We start from the raw sequence: 20,414 nt of genomic DNA, 5'->3' as shown, positions 1-20,414 counted from the left end.
GGACCAAACCATTTTATATTTTTAGGGAAAATTTCAAAATTTAAACTGACTGAATACCAAACAGTGCTAACCATGATCAATTGGCATGGTTGTATCAACTTTCCAGTTTAACTGTGGTGAAAGACCTCAGGTTGCCTTCCGTGCATTATTTCAGGCACATAATTGGGCACCTGAGTAAAACCATTGTTGCTCCACAAGCTCCTCACATAATGACATGAAAGACTCCCAAAGTTCCTGGAAGGACTCAAACCCACAGCAGTGACGGAAGTTAACAGCCTGAACAACTAGACCAGAGGTTATATAGGTTTAAAATAAACTTAAATCTAGTGCTTTGATACAACACAATATGGTAAATGTATTATTGTAAAAACAATTAAAATAAAGTGTTCTATTTAATTGGTTTTTGACATGAACACTTCAAGTTAATGCATGTGTTTATATCAAACAACTGGAGAAGGACTATTCCGTGAAGTTTCCAACTTAATGTGGCAAGACTGGAGTTCATTGGCATTGAATTTCCGGTATAAATATAACACCAATGTCAATGGAATAAACAATCAGAAAAAAAAACTCCAATGTCAATGGAATAAACAATCAGAAAAAAAAAATCTTTTGTTTAATGTTAAGTGGATAACAGTAGAGATTTGTAATGAATTAAAGCTGTAATAGTGCAAATTGTATTTAAAATCACTGAAAAATGATTGCCATCACATAATTACATCGTAATTTCGAAAATTTATCCCACTTCTGTGCTACAGAACTTACCATTGTGTCACATGTCATGGTATCTAGCAATAAATTATGATCACAAACAAGGTTTTAAAGGGACTCCACTCAGGTTTTTTTGACATGATGGGACTAAGAATATTTTTTTCTAGATAAATGTACCATTTGATGTAGGTTTAGACTAATCTTTGTGCAAAATTTCAGATCATTCGCACACTTTGTTTTTCCAGAATAATTATTTAAATTGTAAAATAATGACTCAAAATGAAAAGCATTTAAACGCTTTTCACTCAAATCGGGCTAAGAAAAGCATAAAAATACAATTTTCAATTTATTTCAAAATATATTTTTTAATAAAAATTGAATATATTTCTGTTTAAAGTGCCCCAGCTCATTTATGTAAGAAATTCAAATGTTAGGTTTCCAGGCTTTTAAACCTCAGTGGAGTCCCTTTAAGTCTATATGTCATTGCATGGTAACAAAAATTAAAAAATTTTTGTTCATAAATATTCTTCTTTGGCTACTGTTTTTAAAAAAGACCAGCTTCATATTTTAAGAGTTAACTTAACCTCACTTTGACACTGTACTGTGGGATTGACATGAGGTACTGCACCACGGCACTGCACTGTGGGATTGACCTCAGGTTCACTGTACATAAGAATTACACTGTAGGCTGACATAATGTACTGCATCTACACACTGTACCGTGGGTCTGAAATATCAGGCACTGCACAGTGGGACAGACATCAGGCACAGAACACAGGTACTGCACATAAGTACTGCACAGAGGCACTGCATGAAACATGAGACTGTCATCAGGTACTGTTCATAGGCAATGCTGTCATCAGGTACTGCACATAAGTACTGCACATAGGCACTGCATGAAACAGGAGACTGTCATCAGGTACTGTACATAGGCAATGCTGTCATCAGGTACTGCACATAAGTACTGCACATAGGCACTGCATGAAACAGGAGACTGTCATCAGGTACTGCACACAGGCACTGCTATCAGTGTTCGAAATTAGCAGTAGTCCTATAGCCCCTGACTACTAAATTTCTTCTAGGGCTACCAACTTTTCACAGTAACAAGCCCGACCAGGCTACTGCATTTTCAGAGGCAATATATAAACAACTGTTTTGAACAAATGAATCGTGCTAGTGAAATGTCTTTTGGGCTAGTGAATATTCCAATCTAGTAGTCCGACCAGCCTAGTGGATTCAAATCTGAATTTCTTACACTGTGCTATCATCAGTTTATGCACATAGGCACTGCTATCATCAGGTAATGCACATAGGCACTGCATGAAATAAGAGACTGTCATCAGGTAATGCTGTCATCAGTTAATGCACATAGGCACTGCACTATGGGAATTTGAAATCAGGTTATGCACTAAGGTATAGCACCGTTGGACTAACTGCAGGTATTGCACTCAGAGTATTTGCTCTGTCTTGTATATTTTAGTTTTGGGAAAAATCTGGAGGATGATTTGGATTTGAAATGTTACACTGTATTTACAGCAAAACTCAAGCTGCAACTTTTAGACGCTCATTAATAAAACATGTGTGACAAGTTTGGCAAATTAAACTTGATTATTTATATTTTTTGTGACTGGTAAAAAACAAATCCCATTTTTCTTGCAATTAGAAAACATTATGCCAACCCACTTGGTCATTTATCTCACATAGTGTGAAACAATTAACAGTGCACATCCACGCATTATTCTTGCACCAAATGCATAAATTAGCATGATCCCTACGCGTAATTTACATTGTCTTTATAACTACATGTACCGCCAAAATATCATTCTACCACATATGTAAATATTATTACACTTAATATGTGAACATTATCATTACTATAACCATTCATCAGTTCACTCAGGTGCAAAAAATTATGTTTTCTATATCATTTTTTTTTTTGCTACAGGTGCATTTTTTGTCTACAGGTGTGTATGTACATGTACCTGATGTTTAAAGATATATATACATCAATAAATATCTCTCCTATGCTTTCCGACTTGTTACATCTGATGAGATTGTTTGTTTTTGTTTTGTTTTTTGTTGTATCCACCCCACCCCCAACATCACCACCTATTTGGCTGATGTAGACGCAATGAGACACACAATGAATTCTTGGCGTTTGTGAGATACAAGTTTTTTTATGACACATTTTGTACAACATGCTTATTAACATAGTATGGTAATTATATGCTCAATAAAGTAACAATAACCTAAAAGCCTCAAAAGGTTATAAAACTTATTTTCACAGGAAATGTGGTTAAAAGAGACAAAATTCAAATTAAAAAGCCTTAACAACAAAGTGAACTTTTAAGTTTTTCTTTTTTTTTTCTGTCTGACTTGTAAAAATGGAGGACTGGGTTCATTTTAAATTAAACAGCAAAATTTGTGCTAGACTTGTAAAATACTTAGATATTAGAGTACATTTTAAAGTTGTAAATAAATCGTACATGACAAAAGCCCCGACCAGCAATTTTTCTCCATGATTATTTGAAAGACCGTTATTTACCTCAAGATAATCGTCCAGGAGGCATAGTACTTTTCTATTAAATTACAGCCACTGTCGCAAATAATAATTTTCATCAACGAAACTTTTACGCGGCAATTTTACAAGTACCAAAAAAGAATGTCCCTCCAGTGGTTCTCCTAATACCAATACAACATATACATCACCAAATAGCCTGTAATTATACCACAAAAGATACACTGATATCAAGTTTGGAAAACAAGAAGTGAAAGGAAAAGATTTGGGGGGCATTCTTATTGGTCTTTAAAGCCAATAATTTGTGATGACGTCTGACAGGCAAGGACAAAAGGAAGTGCTACATGTATAGCTATATACATGTACATGAATCTCAGCATTAGATCAAACTTAATATGGACAATGGATAAAAGATTTTATTTCCTTGTTTAGCTGTACAAAGTGACCTTTTCCTAAACAATCTTTGAAATAAATCATCACTAACCAATTACTGTCAAAAATGGAAAAAAAAAGTGAAAAACTTCCTATCATGCCCCGCCTCCCATTCCTAATATAACAGAGGTATGTGCATTTTAACCCTACTGATGATTAAATCATTATTTTTACTACAAAAATGCTGTCAAAAGACTCTCATGACTATATGATCAATCATACAGCTTTTATAGCAAATTAATGAGGCTCATTTTCTCAAAGTTAATATATTACAACAATTATCCAATCAATGAGTAATTAGTTGATTTGTTTTATTGATAACATTTTTTTAAACACACAGTTGCTTTTACACTAAAGGTTACACAAAGTACACTTGGTGTGCACTTGGTGTACACTACAAGTGCACTTCTAGTGCACATCAAGTGCATGTATTTAGTATATACATGCATTATATTTAATCTTGTAGATGCTGACTGGCACAGGTGTCCTGTTTTCTAAGTTTTTGCACTCGTTTATTTAATCTTCTGTTATTCAACATGTATAGACCGCCTGTCAATTTTTTCCAAGGCTATACTTTATTAGTCTAGCAGACAAAAAAACCCCCCAAGGCATGACTGAAAAAAAATTGCTTAACAACTCTGCTGTCTGATTTTCAAGGCTTTGTGTCTCCAAGAGGAACTGGTACTCACATTCAATTTCAAATGGACACATTTCTATATAATTTTGTTAAAATTCTATTAGAAAATAAGAGACATTTCCCTTGAGACAAGGTATGAAGATATTTCTTATAAATTGTATCTATATTTCTGATCTGTGAATCCATATTGTATTGAATATATAGAATATTGATGGTATATCGATAAAGCAATTTTAAATGATAGCCCTACAGTGAGTGTAGGACAAAAGCCTTCCTGGACAAAAGCCCCCCATGCAAAAATTGTCAAGGTGGACAAAAGTCTTCCAGTGCCAATACTGTACATTTACTTTTCAATTTTATCAAAATTCAAATATTCTTCTATATTTAGCTATAATTACTTATTTAGCTTTTTCAAATAAAACACTGATTAGCTTGCCTATAAGGGTTAATTTATGAGTCAAGGCACATGTATCCCTTGTGATCCCTATTTTACATGGGGAAAAAACCTTACATTTTCATGTTAAAACATAAATGAAAGCAAACTATGTCTATACAGCTTATAGCTGGTGAATAATCAACTTAATTGAAGTATTACAAATACAAATATCAAGGGGAAAATGGTAATGCCTATAGATGATACACATTCGCTGCTACAACATACAAATAACCACCTAATATACAATGTCAAACATGCATAATTCTGCAGTCATTTCACAGATAATGGCACACCATGCTGCATTATTATATTATCAGATAATGAGATAAATGTTCGCTGGCTATTTTGTAATACTGGAACGGATGCATATAAAATCAGCGAGACAGCACCATTTCTGCAGATTGTGGCCTGCATATAAATATACATGTATATTGCTCCTTTTTCGCCATCAGGTGCTAAAACAATGCACATCTTCACCTTAGTGGATAAACTTCTAATGAATTATATAAGGGGTTAACCTGTTACTGCACTATGATAACAAAAAGTGCTATCTCCAGACTCCATTTACTGTTAAAAAACTCATGACAAAATTTTTTATTTTTTTTATTATTTAAACCATCAGATCTATTTGTTTCTAGGTTTAGAATTTTTGGAATACAGTGGCAGTGCTTTGGAAAATCTATTTCCTAGCAAATTGAATATTTCAGAAAACTTTTAATGTCCTTTTGAAAGTAGATCAATGATACTATAAGTATATACACAGGGTTCTCACTAGGACTTTAAAACATGGAGTCCATGGACTCCCAACCCTGAAAAAGTTGGAGTCCAAAAGCGCCTCGCAATTAATATGTTTACAGATTAGTCATTCAATGCTCACAATAGCATTACTGATATTTTGAATCTTCAAGAGACTTTCAAAGTTAATAGTTATTCAAAAGAAACACTGAACTACATAGTATAATTATTGTTTTGTTGTTAATATTTATTTTGAAATTATTTCATTATAATGCATCAACACTTGGAAATCGTTTATTTTTTTTCCACTTTCATACCAAATCAAATTTTTATTCTGGTTAAATATGTCCACTCTAAAGACAAAAAGTTTATATTTGTAAAAAAACGTAAATGTATATAGGCAGCGTTTAGCGGAATGAATAGGAAAATCGTGTACAGCTTCACACAGTGTGTAAGAGATTCATCTGATCGACAATTATTTTAGCAAATATCTTCAAAAGGGGGCAAATTGAAGATCGATATTTAAAGATTTAATGTTGATTGAATAATAAAGGAACAATTCAGTCACATGTTTGGCTTAGAAACTGAGAATTTTTGCAAAAATTTTAGGGTTTCTGGCAAACGTGAAATCACCGATGTTCGGATAGAATCTAAATATCAAAGAATAGTGATTGTGTATTTTGGTTTGTTGTACTGGCATTTCAGCACAATATCTTATATTCTTAATACTCTTATAGAACGTTTTTGCAAGAATGAAAATAAAGCAAAATTGTGCCTAGAAAATGCCGAAAATATTCGACAATCATTCAAAATTACACTCATTTGTAATTTGAGAAAACAGTCATTTAACTTGCGGCGTAAATAGTCGATACTTTTACCCTTTTGTTGGTAAAATTTGGTAATTTCCAATCAACTGTTGATCAAAGATATAAAATTATCACCTCGTGTTATATCTGGTAATTACATGTACAGTACAGCGTGTGTAAACATTAGCCTGATCACTATTGCTTAATAATGAACGGAAGCGTTATCGCTGATTGGCTAATCGCTTCACGGGTCGATGTGCATAGGACGGCCTACCTATAGACTGACACGCGCTGACGTGTGTATTGTGGTTGTAAACAATCGGTAATGTTTATGCGTCCCCAGGCAAAATTAAGCGTACGTGGAATCCTTGCTCTGAAATATTTGCGTCCAGCTGTAATAAACATGCGTACCGGGACGCCGAAATAAGTGTCCCCGAGAACCCTGTATACAATAACTGTTTTAATGTACATTTATGACCAAATCAAAACTCATCATTTAGAAATTTTTCAAAATTTTCTGTCTAACAAGCTCCTAAATCAGTAAATGAGCATTTGAATCCATTTTACAAAAGATAAATGTTCAGAAGAAAGCACAGCAAGACACAATTTATAGTTTATCCTTGAATTTTTGAATGCTTTCTGAATCTGGGATTTGAACTTGATGTACGTTTCACATAACATTGTGGTTGGTCTGCTTAAAGGTACTTTTTCTACTGTAAAGCCGTAATTGACTGGTGTCTAAAAATAGAAGATTCAATCTAGCGTGCCACTCTTTCAAGCTTGAATACTGTCAGTGCTTGAAGTTGATAGTAAAAGTTTACTAAAAGTCAGGAGCCTGAATAAGGATTAATGTAGAATTTTCAAAATTCAAAAAGGGCCATATTCATAATTCTAACAAAATCCATTTTTTAATTATAAATTAGACATATATAGACTTGAGACTCATTTTACTGGACTAATTCGACTAATTTCTCACAAAAATAAAATTACAGAAAATAATCTATCTATAGATCACTTGGCGTTCCCTGTTGTGCAAGCTGCAAGCAGCAAATCTTATCTGAAACAAATCAGATCCTGATAGTACATGTATAAATCCCTGCTAAATGTCCAACACACTATAAGTTGGGATATTTTCACCATATTTTTGCATAGAATATAAGACAAGGTTCCACAATAACCCATCAGTCACTCAATGCACAGATTGACATGAAGGTAAAAGTTTCCCTAAGATACTAGAACTGCACATGCATTATGAACATACTGTCCAAAAAATCCAACTGTTCAGGGCCGGCAAAATGATCTGATTTTGACTTAATTGTCCGTTTTTATGTGAAGCATTTAACTAGTCTGTACAAATTTTATATTTACTAAGTTAATTCTTGAAAATTTTCACTCGTACAGGCTGTGGGACAACCTGGGCCATTCTGACAATTGATTTTGCTGGCCCTGGCTGTTAAACAAGTATACAATGAAAATTTATTAATTATTTCACATGGTCCAGCTTTTTGGATTTTTTTTTTTTTTTGTTCAAATTTTTATTCAAACATAATTTGGTGTTATAAATTAGAAACTTGACTTAATTATGTACTGATGCATGTATTTGATATTTCTTTGCTGATTTATGCAATCAAATGAATATCAAATCTTTGATTGAGTCATGGGCAATGAAAGAAACATTGCAATGAGTCAAAAAGTTCAATAAGTGTCGAACTTGTCTAAAATCAAAAAGCAATAAACCAAACAAAATAGCCCTCAAAAACTCTAATCAAAGAGCTCGATGTGGTAATCAGAGCGATACATGTTGCAAGTAAAAGTGTATCAAACATTTCTAACTTACGTTTTTGACAATCAGAAACTTTCAACAACTCGGGGAAGTAAACAAAAACTTTTTTGTTCAAAACAGAACCTCCATTTCTTAATTTGTAAGGTCAAGGTTGTGAAGGGGAAATCACTCTCATCGATTTAATTTCAACGTTGAACAGTCAACGAAGAGTAGCCTTTCTTTAATTGCATGGTAAAATGGTACTAAATTCATACTAGGATTTTAAGTACTACATGGCAATAAATTCATACCAGATTAAGTACTAAGTAAATTTTGTTCTTTAACCAATAAAAGTTAGGCTTATTAATATTTCTATGATCTCTATTCATATTGTCTGTTTATCTTTAATAAAAATTGTTTACCTGGATTTATATATGACATGGTAACAGAAAATGTAACACTTACACTCTTGCTTCACATTAAGGGCCCCATGTTTACACATTTAAAAGTATTTCATTTTGATTTTCATATGTAAACGTTTAAGGATATTTCTGACTGTTTAAATGAAATAACAAGGTAATCAGAATATTGTAATAATTACTTGTAATAATACATGTAAATTTAATTGATTCCATTGACAGATGCCCAGTAAAAAAAACCTTCGATATACAGTTTTAAAAGCCTATATTCTTGATGGCTGTAATAACTTCACAATACACTGTTTGTACTGGGTTTAACACTTTGTTCGTTTGTGAATATTATAAATTTATATTATACAATTATATTACACATGTTTATATCAAACATCAACAAGTCATAAGCCTTTTTAAGTAAAATTGGCCAAATAATTGAGCAGATCTCCGACCAATAAAGAATGTTGTTCAGTGTAGGCAAATTATCTGATCACTCTTCTATATATTAGTGATGCTCTGATTGGGAATAATTGTGTGCAGCCCTATAATGGGCAGATATAACTATATTAGTGATGCTCTAATTGGGAAATAATTGTTGGCAGTCCCCATATGGGCAGATACAACTACATACATGTAAGTAATGCTCTGATTGGGAAATGATTGCCCCAAGGTTCCAATTCTAAGCTTGCGCAAGCTTTATTTGCAAGCTTGCAACAAGCTTGTCACAACCTTTTAAAAAAACTTGCAATTTTGATTTGGGTTCACTTTCCACCTAGCATCATCATGCAATAATTGCTTTGGACTTATACTTTTTTTCAAAGTTGACTATTCTTTGATCTTTAAAAAGAGTGAAATACGGATACAAAGCAGAAAATTTTTCTCATTTATACTTTATAAACAGGTATTTGTCCGGACTTCCTTCATTCTAATACAAGTATTAAAAATAGATAGTAATTGAATTCACCAGGGTATTATAAATGCTTAAGCATGTAGAAATACATATAGCGAGCACGGTTATAAGGAATTATCGCTTATAAGGAACTAATTTCTTAGTACCAATTCAGTTAAAAGTACAGAAAATTATACACTTTTATAATGAACTCAAAAATATCGGCTATCTGTAAATAGATCTTGCATTTTCAACTTTCATTTTCATTGGCACAGATTTAAACTCGGCTGAATGTACCATTTATTGTAGTATGTACTTCATTACAGCTGTGACTAGAACTGCCACTTTCATGGCGTGAATACCCCCGCATACCACTTTGTCAGAATCAACAGTGGCCATTTAGAACTCAATGACAACCTCCCTGCCAAATCTGAGGAACCTTAAGTTATTAGGCGGACAAGCTTTTGAAGTCAAGGCCCCTGTGACCTTGACCTTTGACCCGGTGACCTCAAAATCAATAGAGGTCATCTACTAATCATGACTAACCTCCATGCCAAATATGAAGACTGTGGGATCAAAAGAATCTTAAGTTATTGGGCGGACAATCTTTTTGAAGTCAAGGCCCCTGTGACCTTCACCTTTGACCTGGTGACCTCAAAATCGATAAGGGTCATCTACTAATCATGACTAACCTCCAAATATGAAGACTGTGGGTCATAGGAATCTTAAGTTATTGGGCAGAAAAGCTTTTTGATGTCAAGGCTCCTGTGACCTTGACCTTTGACCTGGTGACCTCAAAATCAAAAGGGATCATCTACTAATCATGACTAACCTCCATGCCAAATATGAAGACTGTCGGTCAAAGGAATCTTAAGTTATAGGGCGGACAAACTTTTTGAAGTCAAGGCTCCTGTGACCTTGGCATTTGACCTGGTGACCTCAAAATCGATAGGGATCATCTACTAATCATGACTAACCTCCATGCCAAATATGAAGACTGTCGGTCATAGGAATCTTGAGTTACTGGGTGGAAAACTTTTTGAAGTCAAGGGCCCTGTGACCTTTACCTTTGACCTCAAAATCAATAGGGCTCATTTACTTATCATAACCAATCTATACTAAATATGAAGACTTTAGGTCAAAGGAATCTTAAGTTATTTGGCAGACAAGCTTTTTAAGTCAAGGCCTCTGTGACCTTGACCTATGACGTGGTGACCTCAAAATCAATAGGGGTCATCTACTAATCATGACTAACCTCCATGCCAAATATGAAGACTGTCGGTCAAAGGAATTTTAAGTTATTGGGCGGACAAGCTTTTTGATGTCAAGGCCCCTGTGACCTTGACCTTTGACCTGGTGACCTCAAAATCAATAGGGGTCATCTACTAATCATGACTAACCTCCATGCCAAATATGAAGACTGTGGGTCAAAGGAATCTTAAGTTATTGGGCGGACAAGAAAAAACCGACGAACGGACGGCCGGACGGACAAGCTGATTCCAGTATACCCCCCTTACAACTTTGTTGTGCGGGGGTATAAAAATGAATTTGTATAGCAGAACTGTAATAGTTTTTCGTTTTAGGATATATTTAGCACCAAAATAAAACGGTTATTCCTTTTATTCTATCATTTCTTTTCTTTAATAGTTTTTCCCGAGTAAAATAATTATGATCATTAATAATCGGTTATCAACATAATTACACAATGTCATGCTTGCTAAACCATCGAAAACTACAAAGTATGCTTGATTGAAATGAAAAGCAATCTATATCTTTCATAAGTAAAAGTCACCCTTAAAATATAATAGAAGACTTTTAATATAAAAGGAAGGAAAAATCGAAAATCTTGTTTATCTTAATCATGGAAAGAAAACGAAAAGCACTGAGTTTAGAAAGAAAATATGATATTGTATGAAAAATTGAGAAAGGGAGTAAAGCTAAAACTGAAAAAGCAAAGTATTTTCAAATTCCAAAAAGTACGGTCTAAAAAAGGATAAATGACTAACTTTTCTTAATCAAAAGATTTTAAAAATGGAGGACTATGACAAACAATCAGTTCGTTATATGTAAATATGTTCGCTATATGCTTTCAAGGAACTCCGGCTATAAGGAACAGATTTTGAATGTCCAAATGAGTTGGTTATAACGGGATTTTACTGTAGTTACTTACGTTTTGATACATATCTTCTGCATAATGAACTTTCTGTCTTTTCTCATCCAGCTGATACTCCATTTCTCTTAACCTCTCTCCCTGGGCTTCCACCTGCTCTGTCAGCACGCTGATTTGTAATGCTAGACCATTCTTTTCAATCTCTAACCTTCTCACCCGGTCTTCGGCAGATTCGTGCATATAGCCATTTGCCTGAAATGTTGAAAAATAGTCTATAGGGGATAGTATTATATTATGTTTATAAATCTAATCACTTTTACTATTGATAATTTATTGCCAATGCCAACAGTATACTGAGAAAGGTGGGGCTGACCAGGCTCTGTGTGCTGCTGTTGGCATTTTTATATCAAAATCCCTTAAGCTATGGTAATGGTCCAATGGTTAAGAATTCGGACTCGTAATCTTAAGATTGCTATCCTCCTCAGATTCAAATCCTGTCAGGAGCAAGCCATTGTTTCCTTGAGCAAAAAACTTTACACCCATTGCTCAGTACAGGTTGGTTACAGGAACAAATTTTGAGTGTGTATATAAATTATCCTGCAGAATCGACCTAAAATAAATTCTTTATAAACCAAAATATCTTACACAAAATACATAAATAAACAACATACAGTTTCAGGTTCAAGCAATTTAAGGGTCCAATTTAGTCCATAAATTCTTTTTTTTCCTCAAAACTGTATTTTTGATGTAGTTTTCTAGTTTCCAAAAAGTTACTCATTTACCAATTTAACCTGAACCATTTTTCTCTTCTGTTGTCTTTTAGAAATTAGAAATTAAAGGAATTTAGTATTTTGTATGGTAGTCAACATACTACCTTAGTTTACATTTTTCTACTTTTCAGACAAATTATTTCACATTTAGTGCTACTTTCTTCCAATGACAAGCATCTAACATGCTCTAAAACCATTAATTAAATGTTGAAAATTTGCCCCTAATCTAAAGAAGTATGTCTTTAAGGTGACATTATGCCCATCCAAAACTTCATGTAAAATTCAGATCAGCTAGTCATTTTGACATATGTGTTTTCAAACCATAATTAACGTCACACGTACAGTAACCTATAAAAATCATAATACAGTCGAGACTGCCTTAGCGACCCCCTGGTTTAAACGACTCCCTGTCTTATCCGACCTTGTATACATGTATATAGAAATTATCAGTTATGTTCATTTTACAAAAAGAGTGGGACAGTCTTTTTGGCGTCCGCGCCGAAGCGCGGCGCCCTTTTATGGAATGAAATCAGATTTTGTGAAAGGGCGACAGCAACTTCTTGAGCCTTTTAGTCGGTCATGATAAAAGTCGATCATTCCGATCGGTATGAGGGTGCTTGATTATTAATTAAAAATGAAATGTCGCGATATGTACAATGAATAGCGAAAATGAGAATTTCGCAATGCAAACATTTTCAAATGAAATAACCTTTTCCGTCAATAAATCGCGCTCTTCGGGGTAGTTTTATTTATCATTTTGTAGTACACAGTGGGTTATTATGGTATGTTATTGTTGTACATGTACATGTATCCGAAAGCTGTAAATAGAATGATCAGTTGATGACCTAAATATTCCGAAAATCTATTTATAGAGGGATGTACTCCTATCGGTAATTCCCGGTCTCTCCTGGTCTATTTTGACCGGGATTTGCTAGTGACCGACAAATAGTACCACACGTTTATTGTCCGGTCTCTCCCGTTTTTGGAGTAGATATTTGATATCGTTACAGAACAGAACAAATATTTTACAGATAAATAAGCTTTTTTTCCAAAATGAATGTTTGTCACTTAGTTTGGTTACAATAATTAATAAACACAGATCAACTCTCACATTTATTGATTATTATTATTATACATGAACATACAATTCGAAAAAAAACCAACAACAACAATAGTGTGTTTTATTTTATCTATATGAGATAAAAACAATAAATATGTACAATAATTGAGAAAAAAGGTACATTTTTATGGTATTAATATGACACTATCAACTTTGAAACATTTTATTTAATTTGTTATTCGTGTTTAGTAAAGATGCCGAGGAATTATTCAAAGTTACAAATTAGATTTTATGAATTATTCAATTGATTGATAATTTAAAAAGTGATAAAGAAAAATACAAATGTACATTTATATAGTTTAAGATTAAATAAACAATATTATATCTTGAAAGATTAACCATAATTTACTGACTTTTTTCAGTTAAGTTTTGACTTATAATCGTCGGTCAATATGACAATTGAATTCTTAAAATAGTAGTAAACGTAAAAACTCAGTATTAAAATAGCACATAAAACACAAAAAAGAAAAGAAAACAATATTCATAAAATCTGTAATTTTTTTTATTAAAATAGATATCACAATTATTGTATAAGTAACAATTATGCTCAACATGATCAACATGGTTATATATAACCAGTGTCATATTTGTTACTAAGTGTGAACAGATACCTTAAGAGGGTGTCTTCGCTAATAGCGATAACATAATAAGGGACAATTACACAAGTGTGGTGTTGATCATGCGTAACACATATGGATTATAAATGATTGCATGTATACATGTATATCCGTTGCTATCAATAATTACGATCAGTAAGTAATATTCTAATCTCTAGCATAGTTAATAATGAACAATGTCTTTCGTCCGTTCATTCATAAGTGATATACAATTCTGGTAAAAACCAATTAACCATTCAACCATTGAAAAGTTTATAAGAATATCTTGTCATCATATATCTACTAGTTCATCTTCACCTGCTGCATTTCTTGCTTGGACGCCCTTTGATGCTTTGCATCAATGCTTTTCTTGTTTTATATTGTAGGCAATTTTATATTATATCCTGATGGCATACTTAAAGGGACTCCTCTGAGGTTTAAAAGCTTAAAAACATAACATTTTAATTTCTTACATAGATGAGCTGGGGCACTTGAAAATATATGCAAAGATAGAACAAGAAATATACCTTGAAATAAATTTAAAATCTTATTTTTATGCTTTTCCTAGCCCGATTTGACTGAAAAGCATTTAAACACTTTTCATTTTGGATCAAGTTTTTTACAATTTGAATAATTATTCAGGAAAAACGAAGTGTGCGGATAATGATCTGAAATTTTGCACAAAGATTAGTGGTCTAAACCTACATCAAATGGTGCATTTATCTGGAAAAAATATTTTCAGTCCCATCATGTCAAAAAAATCCCGGGTGGTGTCCCTTTAAGACTAACTTTGTTGTGATGACATAACAACTGCATGTACATGGGAATTTTTCAATGACGGTATTGTATCAAATGATACATCAAAATTTGCATAACATAAACAAAAGTGGCATCAACATCACATTTGTGGTAAAAATGCTATTATGTTGTCACAGCACTAAAAGTCTAATGACGTCTGAGAGTCTAATTATAATTTAATTCTTGTAATATATAACAGCTTAATAGTACAGCTAGCAGCCTTACTCTGTAATAAGTCTCCCTTTTCTTATACAATGATATTTCATGAAAGGAGGAAGATTTTTTCTCACAATGATTGATACAGAAAATATCTCACTGATATTATCTCACTTTCTAGCAAGACATGATATATTACATAAACAATTACAAAAAAATAAAAAAAATCAGCAAGCAAAATAACATTTCAGATTCAATTTTTAAGGCTCTTTGATTTAAATAAATTACATGCTTAATTATTTTCACAAATTGACCTTGACCTCAGAATAAAACATGGTCAAAATTCCTATAAAATAAAATTTATTCCAACAGTATCAAGTTCAGCTATTAAGCACCAAATTTTATAAAATTAATAATTAGCCCCCACTACACTTCAAAAATAAATTAAAATTATAAACTGTTATTTATATATAAGGAAGTAACTACTACCATAATGGCAATATTTAAATCAAAATAACATGTTTTGAGTTCCACTGTTTATACCTATTTCCATCTGTCTGTATTTATACAGTGCAACATTGTAAACAATAATCTTAAATCAATATCTCTCCAAGCAGAGCCCTCATTTTATGGTTTTTGGGGCCCGGAATTCCCTTCCACAATTATGATTTATTTTCCCCCTACTTGGCTTATTGTTAAAAAAAACATTATCTCTCCAAACAATATCTTTACATTTCTTAAACAGGAGACCCTATATGGTAATATCATATAGAAATTTGCTTTCTGCAACATAAAATAATTATGTAATACAAAACATTATGAATATAATTGTTGACAGACAAAATTCCCCTACCCAAGGGCCCCTGGCCCACAGTCCCTTAAATAAGGGCCTGTGAAAATTTTTAGCTGTGAGAGATGAAATACAAAGATAGAATTAATTATATAACCAATCAAGTGAATACATTAGATACTAGTTTTTATCTTCATGATTATCAAAATATACCTGTTCTGAAGTGTCAGATTCAACATGGAGGCCATCTGTTATAACAGCATTGTTTTCTGTTACCATGGCAACAGATATTTCCCTAAGCACCTGTGCATAATCGTAGGCTATCCCTACCATCAGATATCCCATATAATGTCCTTCTCCAATCATTGTCATTTTCAGTATTTATATTAATGTCAATATCAAAGAACTGTAACCACTAAAAGATTTTCTTTCATATACTATTAGTAACAAAGATTTTTGACAGGTTATATGGCCCTATATAATATAAACAGTTGTTTGTAAATATAAACCAAGCCACTATCCATATAACCTATCAGAAATATTTATAACAAATTTATAATACAGCAAGCATCATTTTTAAAGGAATAAAGCGAGATTTCTTCATAAATCGACAGCAGCCGTGTATAAAACCATATAAACGTCACAATTATCCAATGAAAAACGACGTTACAAACATGCAGTATTATAAGTACTCAAATGATATAACAGACATCTGAAAAAGATGTTTTTCCATTTGTTTATCATAAAACATAAATGAGCCGTGTCATGACAAAACCAACATAATGGGTTTGCGACCAGCATGGATCCAGACCAGCCTGCGTATCCTCGCAGTCTGATCAGGATCCAATTGCTGTTCGCTATCAGTTTCTCTACTTATAATAGGGTTTGTAAGCGAACAGCATGGATCCTGATCAGACTGCACGGATGTGCAGGCTGGTCTGGATCCATGCTGGTCACAAACCCATTATGTTGGTTTTGTCATGACGCGGCTCAAATCATTTCATATATAAATCAGAGCAAAACCCTTTCAATCAGTCAATTTGAAAAAATATTTTTATATAAACTCATTGATATTGATTAATATTAATATTTCAGCATTAATAAAATCATTAATAAAGTCACATTTCACGAAAAAGAACAAAAGAAGTTTCAATAAAAACCTTTCACAATTTCACTTTTCAACTAGAACATTTTTCTGTTCAAAAACAATAACATGTCACTAATTCACTAATTATTTCTTTGTATATTTGTATTTAACTTAAAACATCTGAATTACATTTGATTAAATTGCCCTAAAACTCCGCATAAAAAACTCCTGCAACTAAATTAACTCCAATGAAATCATTTTTCAATAAATCCCATCATTTTGAAATGAGAACAAAAAATTATTTCATACTTTTCAACAGTACAGTAGCATTATATGAAAAACAGAGACTGCATTATGCTGAAAATATCACAGTTTTAAGTTCACTTATATTTTTTTATGTATTAACATGTATCTCAAATTAGGTGCATTTTTAATAATAGAATTTCAGTCTATATACAAAACCTCTGACATTTGAACACATTGCATTTATAAAAACACTGGCTTTTTTACATTACAAATGAAATTAGGATTGAAATTAAGATGTCAGATTCATGATAAATATGAGAGTAACCAGAGAGTGAAAGACTCAAGACTGGCTTCTTAAGTTCAAGATTAAAAAATATTCACTTCTGCTTCCAAATAAATCTATCTATAAATAGCACACCTGGTTTAAGCTTAAAAAAAAAGATGAGGAATAGGTCTTAACAAAATTTTTATTCTCAAGCATGGAAATTTAAATTTTGTTGAACAGATAATTATACAGTCAAACTTGTAAACAAAGACCATCCAAATAAAGGACTTAACACAGCCTTTATAGACAAATTGTCCTTATTTGGAGGTTACTCTGTTGTATTTATCAATGAGAATTGTTGAAAATTGGTCTTTATTTAAAAGGTGGTCTTTTTTTACAAGGTGGTCTTTATTTTGGCATGGTCTGATTGCAGTAGAACAGCCATAAATGTGACACTAACAGCAGTGAGGTATTGATAACTGATTGCAATAGAACAGCCACATGAGTTACACTAACAGTAGTGAGGTATTGACAACTGATTGCAATAGAACAGCCACAGGAGTTGCACTAACAGCTGAGTTAGGTATTGATAACCCATTGCAATAGCACATCCACATGTGTTACACAAACAGCAGTGAGGTATTGATTACTGATTGCAGCAGAACAGCCACAAGAGTTACACTAACAGCAGTTAGGTATTGACAAGTGATTGTAGTAGAACAGCCACATGTGTTACACTAACAGCAGTGAGGTATTGATAACTGATTGCAGTAGAACAGCCACATGTGTTACACTAACAGTAGTGAGGTATTGATAGCTGATTGCAATAACACAGCCATATGAGCAGTGAGGTATTGATAACTGATTGCAATAGAACAGCCACATGTGTTACACTAACAGCAGTGAGGTATTGATAACTGATTGCAATATAACAGCCACATGAATTACACTAACAGCAGTGAGGTATTGATAACTGATTGCAGTAGAACAGCCACATGTGTTACACTAACTGCAGTGAGGTATTGATAACTGATTGCAATAGAACAGCCACTTGTGTTACACTAACTGCAGTGAGGTATTGATAACTGATTGCAATAGAACAGCCACATGTGTTACACTAACTGCAGTGAGGTATTGATAACTGATTGCAGCAGAACAGCCACAAGAGTTACACTAACAGCAGTTAGGTATTGACAAGTGATTGTAGTAGAACAGCCACATGTGTTACACTAACAGCAGTGAGGTATTGATAAATGATTGCAACAGAACAGCCACATGTGTTACACTAATAACTGTTTGTTTGTTTCATTTTATGCCTTTTCCCAACAGTATTTCAGCCATATAGGAGGGTAGTTTCCAAACCATCGTTCCTGGAGAGTTACAGCAGTACTAGACTACCTTCCTCCATGCTAAACTACCAAAGCATCTCCTGGGGATCGAACCCACGCCAGAGAGGTAACTGGATTAGAAGTCATCGACTCTAACCCCACGAGCACGGAGGCAGTTTACTAACAACTGTGAAGTATTGATAACTAATTGCAATGGGAGAACAACTGTGTTACACTTACAAGAGTGAAGTATTGATAAATGGTTGCAATACAAGAATTTGATAAATGATTGCCATCAATTACACAAACAACAGCAAAAATACTGATTAATGACTTGAATCAATAGGAGAACTATGTATTACACAAACAACAGAAATCATTCCCCTTTCGAATTGTCCAAAAAATGAGCAATCAAAAATTAATTTGAAGTCTCTACATTCCTGTCAATAATAAAATGAATTAAAATAATTAATTCTTCCTAATGGTGTCTGTAAGAATAACTTTTTCTATGATAATCATTGTAACAGAATGAAATGATTTTAATCATTTCAACTATATAATATTTTAGTAAACATTAAAATATTTTATAAGATTAGGATTAGCCTACCCATATGAGTGAAAAACAATAAATATCAAATAAGGCTATAAAAAATTATTCTAGCATAAAAATCTCCTTTTTGTAGAATTTCATAATATGCACATTTTATTTAATGTACAAAACAAAAACAGAAATCATTCAGAAAATATTATAGTATAAAAATGTCCTTACTGTAAATTTCAAAAATTGTACATCAAAGAAAATAAAACAAGAAATAATTCAGAAATTATTGTGACATAATAATTATAGAAATCTCAATATTGTAGAATTTCATAATATACACAATTGAATGTATATATATATATATCCCATTATCATCTTAACCACGGCGCAAGAGTGTAATAAAACCATTTAATAAAAACAATATTACACTAGTGTAATAACACTTTGACGTGACATCATTTGCGCTATTTAGAAACATAGCGTTAAAGCGCACTAATGGTAACGTTACACTATAGGCGCGTCATTAAAAAAATACTAATTTTTACAGTTTACTGTTCTTATTTTATATATGTGATAAATAGAATATTATATTCGTGTAGATTCAATACTAAATTTATTGAACTCGTTGAATAAAGCAAATATTATGTTCGCAGAGGCTCGCATAATATGATTTTATTCAACTTGTTCAATAAATTAAGTATTAAACTTACTTATTCAATATCCTCTATTTAAAAACAAAAGCATAAATGATTCAGAGACAAACAGGAGAAAACAAAAATCATCAACAAACAGTGAACTAATTCCAGGTAGAACACATGAATACAGATATATTCCAGATAAGAAAAATAACTATAAATATATTAATATATAAGAGAACACTATTCAAGTCCAGATGCATTCACGCCTCAAAGGAATATATAGTTACAGGGATCATGATTTTTTTGTAGATTTGTATCAAATTGGCCAGGAACTGCTGGGAGAAAATTGCAGACATTTTTTTTTTTGCTGGAATGATTTGATAAAGTAATATACTAGAGGAAATAGAACATATCTCTGGCCATTTATCTTGTTATATTATCAAAGATTGCTATTTTCTTCTTACTAAACATATGGTTAAAATCCAGGGGAAACCTGATAAGCCTTCATCAGATAAACTCATTTCATAATTCATAGCAATTTATTACAACCCTTTTTTTATACACAAGGTTATTTACCTGAACCTGTTATTCTGAACATAAACTAGAAGGGTTTTTGTCACAAAAACATAT

The 20,414-nt window shown here is 32.7% G+C and overlaps 1 protein-coding gene across 6 annotated transcripts in view; it reads right to left on the bottom strand.

The window, feature by feature from the left end:
- LOC132720681 (liprin-beta-1-like) overlaps positions 1 to 16,066 on the bottom strand; it is a 97,912-nt gene extending 81,846 nt beyond the window's left edge. For 5 of the 6 annotated variants that reach the window (XM_060704874.1, XM_060704866.1, XM_060704889.1 and 2 more), the window contains exons 1-2: positions 15,893 to 16,066; positions 11,510 to 11,701 (exon numbers count right to left, since the gene is read on the bottom strand). In XM_060704874.1, coding sequence (XP_060560857.1) covers positions 11,510 to 11,701; positions 15,893 to 16,051 — 351 coding nt within the window. In that variant the 5' untranslated portion in view covers positions 16,052 to 16,066. Of the gene's footprint in view, positions 1 to 8,112; positions 8,219 to 11,509; positions 11,702 to 15,892 lie in introns of those variants that run through there. The other variant, XM_060704920.1, reaches the window with a different exon arrangement.
- Positions 16,067 to 20,414: the final 4,348 nt, after the last annotated feature.

Source organism: Ruditapes philippinarum, unplaced genomic scaffold, assembly GCF_026571515.1.
Source record: "Ruditapes philippinarum isolate M1 unplaced genomic scaffold, ASM2657151v2 ctg2137_1_1_1_1, whole genome shotgun sequence".
Classification (NCBI taxonomy): domain Eukaryota; kingdom Metazoa; phylum Mollusca; class Bivalvia; order Venerida; family Veneridae; genus Ruditapes; species Ruditapes philippinarum.
Note: the sequence above shows the minus strand (reverse complement) of the source record. Positions and strands in the feature narration are given on the sequence as shown.